This window comes from Gavialis gangeticus, unplaced genomic scaffold, assembly GCF_001723915.1.
Source record: "Gavialis gangeticus isolate Ggan-Ray unplaced genomic scaffold, GavGan_comp1, whole genome shotgun sequence".
NCBI lineage: Eukaryota > Metazoa > Chordata > Crocodylia > Gavialidae > Gavialis > Gavialis gangeticus.
The window spans coordinates 84628745-84636573 of NW_017729033.1; the positions used below are offsets into that span (position 1 = coordinate 84628745).

The 7829-nt window shown below is 38.5% G+C and overlaps 1 protein-coding gene across 5 annotated transcripts in view; it reads left to right on the forward strand.

Moving 5' to 3' along the window:
* SORBS2 (sorbin and SH3 domain containing 2) overlaps positions 1 to 7829 on the forward strand; it is a 298880-nt gene that overhangs the window by 187440 nt on the left and 103611 nt on the right. For all 5 annotated transcript variants that reach the window (XM_019525918.1, XM_019525915.1, XM_019525917.1 and 2 more), the window contains 2 exons: positions 2204 to 2348; positions 5459 to 5634. In XM_019525918.1, the coding sequence (XP_019381463.1) occupies positions 2204 to 2348; positions 5459 to 5634 (321 nt within the window). The remainder of the gene's footprint in view (positions 1 to 2203; positions 2349 to 5458; positions 5635 to 7829) is intronic.

The window sequence follows — 7829 nt, forward strand, 5'->3', positions numbered from 1 at the left end:
TCGGACTAAATGATCTGCTCAGGTCCCTTCCGACCCTAGAAACTATGAACTATGAACTGTTTTTTGAGGGGAATAGTAAATTAATGGAAATGCAGTTTCTGAAGGACCAAAACCATGGGCCAATTCAGGTTTATTTTTAGTAACTATTTTAACCTGGGGAAAAATGAGAAAAATTTTGAATATGCAAAATGACATTTTTTTAAAAATCAAGCATTTTATTGTATTTAAATTTCGACTGTATCTCCTGACTGTATCTCCTCCTTTTCATGCCAAGGTTAAAGAAACAGTGGAGCCCTTCCTCCACTGCCCCAGTGGGCCTCAATGGCTTTAGATGGGACACCCTTACCTTATAAGTTTCATGAATATTTTTTAAAGGTCCCAAAGAGTTAACTTACCCATAAACAAAACTTTTAATTTCAGGGTAAACAAAACACATTGCATCTATCTGAAGGGGGGCGTTGTTTTGTTTTGGTCCCTGCGTCATTTTTTGCCCACCTTTAACTATACCCCACAGAATCAGCTTAGCCAGTAATGACATGATTTTCAATGTATCAGGATTCTGGGCTAAAATAAGGGTTTTCCTGTACAAATAGGCAGACCTTTACTTGATACTTGTATGTGTAAGCACCTGATTTATACAGATACAAGTACTAGTTATGAGGACAAATTAAGCATGCGTACACATGCACTGTGATACAGCATTCTGAAAACTGCAGCCTTCATTTATTTAAATTGTTTTATAATGAATAACTCTTTTAAAGAATTCAGAAAAATATTTAAAAGATGTGCTTTGTTTTAATAAAGTCTTTACATTTATGTTCCTGAGTTTATAAGGTGGAAGAACAAATCTAAACAGCCAGGTTCTAATGGCACATTGGTACAACCTGAATTTCAGCTACCTACTCAATTTGGCTCTAAAGCAAAAGGCTCTTAATACATCCAGGTGTTCTGATGACATATGTTAAGAAGCTGGGAGGAGGGGAGGCTGGCTGCTACTAAAACACACAAAAAATTTTTTTCATTTACATCATAAGAGGGCTGCTGACGTGAAAAATTCAATATCAAATTACCCATCCCAAAAATACTTTCTTCTTGTATTGCAGAAGAAAATTAGCGGTTTCGTTAGAGCCTAACATTTATCTTTTTCTTTGTTCACATTTATCGTGTCTGTTCCTTGGTTGTTGCTCCTTCAGACCCTTTTTGTCACATTTCACAGTCATAGCTGTTAGCAAGGCAATCGCACAAGACCAGGCTACTGTAATTATTCCCTTTTGTTACAAAACTAGATGTAGGTCTTCAATGCTCATAACTTTGCACTTAAAAAGAAGTGAGATGGAAAATTTCTGCCATGCCATCTTTTTTTAGATGATATTAAGTTCCTGGGATTTTAAAAATTCAGTCTGTTCTCAGGGTCTGTTCTGCAGTCCTTAAAGAACTCGCCAGACTTGGTTTTACAGTAAAGCTCTGGAAATCAAAAGCAAATGGAACAGGGACTTGTCTTAGAAAAATCTCCTATGACCAAAGCTCAAGTGGCTTGTGATGTCAGAGTCCCTTATTGAACTGACAACATACTCAGCTTTTGTGGTGTTTGATTTACAAACTTCATCACTGTGACTTTTTGTGCCATAGTATACATTAAACCCCACCTCTGCATAGTCGCCTCCTCTACTTAAGTGCCAGTTTTCAAAGAGGGTTTGGCTCACTCTGTCTAGACATTCGTAATTAAAGTTTTCCATTCAGTCTACGCACAAAATTCCTATTAATATCAATGGGAGGTAAGCATGTGGAACAAGGGAAAACATCCCTTTAGAGGGAGTGATCTACGACAGGCTGCCTTTGTCACATTATGAGAGAGAATTTTACTGCCATCTTTATTTATACAGATGTCAAATCCAGGCAGATCTTGTCTGTGCAGCTCATCCTGCTGCCTTGACTATGATCCCTCTGTCACCTTCCCGTGACTCCAGCATGCTTCAGACACAGCACTTTGAGAGGCAAAAGGGAGAGAGAGATGTTGCGTAAGGGGCACATTCCACTCCCCTTGATGAGTTTTGTACTTCAGTGAATATCTGTCCCATTATGGCTAGGTACCTGACAACTGGTAATTGTTGTGTAGCTGACAGCCTTACACCACCCTTTGTTTGGAATGGTATTCAGAGAGTTTTGTGTGTAATTTAATGGGATATTGTTTTGTTTCTCCCAGGCCCAGATAACAGTGAATGGGAACTCTGGCACTGCTGCCAGTCCAGTGAGTCATTTTCAAAGGCCTTTTTCCCCTTCTTCAGCTTACCCTCCATCAGCTTCACTCAATTCAAACATTGTTATCATGCAGCATGGCAGGATGATGGGTAAGTCTCTCACATGTTTAATTTATATAGTATGCAACCTGTTCTGATTCACATGGCAAGAACTGCAAACAATTATAGAGCATTCCACCTAAAGAAAGAAGGTATTATCTATTCTTGTCCCTTGGGAAAAATACAAGAAACAATAAAGTAGACAGAGTTAGACACAGCAACATTCTTGAACTGGTTTTACTACTAAGCATTACTATTTTAAGAGTAAAATTCTTATACATATAAAAATGACCTCTTGCAGTCATTCCACTAGCTTTACTGAAGGGCGAAAATACTATGACTCAGACATTTGTGAATAAAAATCAAAATCCCTTTCAGTGTCCCTTATCAGCATTAAGAAATTGGGTGAATTTTATTCATCTGCTGAACTTCCATCTCATAGGATGAGGACTTAAGTTTTTAAAAAGCATATAGCATGATTGACTGGTAAAATTATGAGTTTTTTTAGGAATTAAATGAGTATATGTCATACTTTATGACTCTATATAAATATGATTCCTGCCTCATAGAACTTACAATCAAAATGATTTTGAGAACACTTATAAAAGCAAACTTTCAATTTATTATTAAGGATTCTGGCTAAAAAGCCTTGGTCCTGAAATCAAACTTTTGAAGAAAGTTTAAAGCTTAAAGCTCTGCCTGCTTTTAGCTTTATGCGTGCAGTTATTTCTGTGTACCTTTTTTATCAACATATGCATATTCAAAGAGAACATATGCACAACAAATTTGAACATACACATGGGATTTGCTACTGTGCTATACAGAAGGCCTGAATAAATTACTTTTGTCCTTAAAGTCTATGAATCCTATAAATGCTGCCATCTGTGCACAAGTGCGAAGTTTAGAAATGGAGCATGTGGATATCTGCAAACACAAAAATACCAGGCTTGTTCTAAAAAACTGACCTCCCCAAATTCATAGACGTTAGCATGTGTTAACCATGTTTCAGAGAGTGCCCTTAGCTATCTCTTTTGAACACAGTGTTTAAGAGCATTTTCTCTTAATTCTCTGGTGGATTTTTAATTCTCTGGTGGTGATAAGTTTCTAAGACACACGAAATTATGGTCTGGCCTCTCATCCTTGCACACTCAAACATCCCCCCAATGCCGTCAGTCTGGGGCACGCAGGAATGTATAATTAGTTTCCCACAATTTTCTAAGTTTAACAGCAGCGTATTTGAAAAAAAACTAAATATTTTGATATTTGACACTCAGAGATACATTTCACCAGCCATGCATAATACTGGATGATGGATAACTTTAAAACTTGAAGAAATAAGTGAAAAGACATCATCTAATTCAAAATCTTTACAGTAAACAAGGAGAAAAAATATCTAGTCTTGAGTGTGTATGTGTGTACTGTTACAAATTTTCTGGTTAAACATCCAAAATTGTGGCAGTGATCAATAGGTCATTAAAGCACGGTTAGGCAACCTTTTCCAGCTGCTGGCTGGAACGACTCTCCCAGGTCAGAAGTGGGAAGACAGGAGGGCTCTAGGACCCTACTGGCACTGCCACTCACCTCCATGGTGGGAAGGGCAAAGCACCCACAGCCAAAGCCTCCCACCGCCGACTGCCACCCAAGCCCTACATCTTCAGGACAAATTCAAAGGTTCCATGGGACAAATCCAGCCTATGGGCCATAGGTTGCCAACCCCAGCATTAGAGGAAATCATAATCTGCACAAAGTGTTAGGAAATCTAGCTTTGCACCTCCAGCCATTCTGCAGCAAAATGTGGGTAGTATAGTACCTGCTGTTGCATACCATGCTTAGCTAGTCTTAACTGCCCACTAATTGCTTACTGAAATCTGCAGCCTGAATAACTAAAGGATCTTCCTTGTTACAAAGGATCTTCCCCTGCATGCAAGGTTACATTCAGACACACGGCTTTGAGATAGGACAGGATCTCTTGTGTTACCTTTGGTTCTTTTTTTCTGAAGTAATGACTTGCTATGAATTTTAGCAATAGATGATGGTAACCATGCTATATAATTTTAATAGTTAAGAGTTGGGGTAGAATTGCAAAACTATTTACAGCACTAAAAGTCAACAACAACCTGCAGCCTTTTACTGAAGTTAGTGCAGGGAGCTCTCTGACATGCTGCTGACGTGACCAAAGTTATTGATGTGCACTTTATATATTACTTACGTCAAGCTATTTAATGTATCCCTAAGAATGAAAAGAATCTGGACTTAGAGCATACAAAAAAAACTAAACAAATTTCAAGTCCTGATAATGAGGGATCCTGGTTTTCTCTGATTTAAAAAAATCCCCAATTTTCGGTTTTAAAAAAGTAACCCCAAATCCACATTTTTCCGTGATTAAAATGAAACACCACTATATATAGAATGTGGATTTGGGGTTGCTATTTTTATCTATATATTAGTGGTGTTTCATTTTAATCATGGAAAAATGTGGATTCGGGGTTACTTTTTTTTGACCAAAAATTGGGGATTTTTTTAAATCAAAGAAAACCAGGCTCCCTGCTGATAATGCATTAGCTTTCCAGAGTTAATAACGTAACACTTAATAGTGTTTATCTAGTTAACTTTCTCACATATCGCATGCTAATGGACCCAGTACATGTATTAAAAACTTCTATGAAATTCTTGATGAAATGCATTACTGTGCATCAGTAATAGTAATATTCTGTATTATGCAATGCTTTGGGGAGGAAAGGAGTTCAGTTCACCCCAATGCATAGTTAAACATATAGATGGCAAAGCTGCAAATTTAGTTTAGGAAAATGTGCCTGTTGCCACTATCTTATTTTTGGATCTTATCATCCTCTCTTTCCTGATCTTAACTCTAAATAAGCAAATTTTCTTTTCATCTTTCATCATGTAAAAAATGCCTCCAATCTAATACACTAGTATTTCAGCACGGCATTTAATAAAATAATATGTGCATAATTCCTTGAGTACAAGGAAATCCTCATAATGTATAAGTATTATGAGATGTTGTATTTGGGTACATTAATATTTGTGCATTACTTTGTGCATGAATATTTGTGTAACATTTAGAAAATAGAAAGCATGATATAACTGTTAACTATGATTATTATATTGTTATACAACGTGCTGTCACATTATCTTTACAGAATCCACAGAGACATACTCACAGCATGCTCAGGCTGTTGGCAGCAGCACCACCACCAGTACAATACCAATCTGTAGATCTTCAGAGGAAGAGAAGAAAGTCACAGTGATTAAAGCACCACATTATGCAGGGATTGGCCCGGTAGATGAATCTGGAATCCCAACAGCAATTAGAACGGTAGGAAATGCTGGGTTTTGCTGGGTTTGTGTGTGTGTGTGTGCGTGTGTGCCTTTGTACAAAGAACTGATTGTTGGTAATGGGTTTTTCACATTCTTCTAGTCTTATATAATGTGTGCGTAATCAGAGGACTCATGAATATAATACTGTGTGTTGCAAGAGAAGAGGACCGTTGATGGCAGTATAATTGGGCAACCCCATATTTCTAGTTCCAATTATAAATAATCAGAGCCACAGGTTTCTTTCTTGTTCTCCGTTACTCCCCTTGTCCTTCAGTGGTGTTATGTTTTGATTATGTATCATTTTTCTTTTCATTCCAAACCTTTAAAATCATATTTTTATTGTTAGCAAATAAACCTCATGTCTTGATTTTATTTATTTCCTTATTTTCATGGGCCCTGCATGGAAATGACTAGATTTGTTCAAATAATAATCCAATTGATGGGTAGTCTAAGGAAATGCAATACAGAACCATTGTGTCTTTTTATGACACTTAAATGAGCAGCATGGAAATCCTCTCATTGTGATTAACCTAGTTTTGACAACTTGCCACTAGTCACTGCTTGAGTGGTCACAGGATGTCAGACTAAAGAGTTTTGTTTTTACTATGTGGAAGCATTCTTTCCACAATGCTGTCAGGGCAGCCCCTTCAGGCTGGTTCAGACGGCAGCTCTGTAGTAGATCTGTGAAGGATCTGCTTGCTGGCCTTCCCTGCTGGAAAAGAAGCATTGTGCTAGACAGAAGAAATAAGAAGAGTGAGAGCCAGGATGAAGGCAGCAGAGCCCTTCCAGGTGAAATCTTTGTGAGGTGGAAGGATGTAGCAGCTGTTGGATATATTTTGCCTGCCAGTATCAACATATGGGGCTGTGTGATTGCCAAGAGCTGTTTCACTGGAATGAAAAATTAGGGGAAAAACAGGATTTGATGGAGAAAACCAATAGGACATTTCAGAATAAGTGGTAAGGCTGGGACATTTTCAATAACAATTGGGGAAGAAACTAGTATTTTGTGCTTTCTCTTTTACTCCCACCCCAATTTTGGCAAATACAAATTATTTTTAAAAGCAGAAAACTTTTTAAAAACTTATAACTCTTATTACAACAGTGCTATAGCTTCCCATTCCTCCTAACCACACGCATCCTTGTAATATATATCAGAAGTTATTGTTGTTTTTGCCTTAAGAGTAGCAGATTGATCACATGAAATATTATTTATATAAGAGAATAACAGAAATGTATCTCCCAGTGTATTTAAGGCATTTTGGCAAGTGGACAGTGGTATATTTAACTTCCAGATATGACGGTCTTGGTCTCTAAGATTTTCTCTTAAATTTGTATGTGTAATTTAGATATTTTTCCAGTGTAAGATTGCTTTCTTTTCTCTTCTGTGCTTTTGCATTAAGACCTTATGCAGCTTGTATTACTAGTGTAATGTAAATAAGCCTTATGACCAGATGCAAGTTAAAGGTACAGTCTGCTAGGACTATATCATATCAGCAAATAAGAGCATGTATGAGTGTATATTACCCCTCAGCCCTGCTCCTCCTTAAAATGAGATTCACTTCTAGCATTGATCTGAGTATACTTTTAGGCAAACTGAGGGTGATATGTAGATCAGAGTACTACATACCCCAGTAATGAGAGACTGAAGGTGATGACACAGTCAGCAAAAGTCAAATGTGCTGCACCATCCTATTCTCAGAAATGTAGCACAGTCCACAACAAAGTGCCACAGCAGAATTTTCAGTGAACAAGAAAAATCAAAATATAGTACTTGCTCTGTTCCCACAGTCAGTGAGCACCCAAACCTCCAGCTTCTCCCTCAGTCTTCAGCAATAGTGTAACTAGGAAGGGGCAAGCAGGGCACAAGCCACAGGCACAGACTTAGAGACAGCACAAGGATAACTCCCTCCTCACAGAGGTATTTGCTATGATGCCTCCGGGAGGCTTTGCCATGGGAGGCATAGCTGGGTGCCCAGAAGTAAGCACAAACAGGGCACCAAGAGGTCCCTTGGGGAGTCTGCACTGCTGCCTGTCTCTCAGGTGCAGTAGTCAGAGCCTGCACTGCTACAATATTAGCTACGGAAGTGTCAGCTGCTGCCCAAGTGAGGAGAGCCAGGGCAGCTAAGACTCTGCTCTAACTTCCCTCCCTCCTTCCTCCCAGCCCCCCCACCCCCCACCCCATCTCCCATCCAG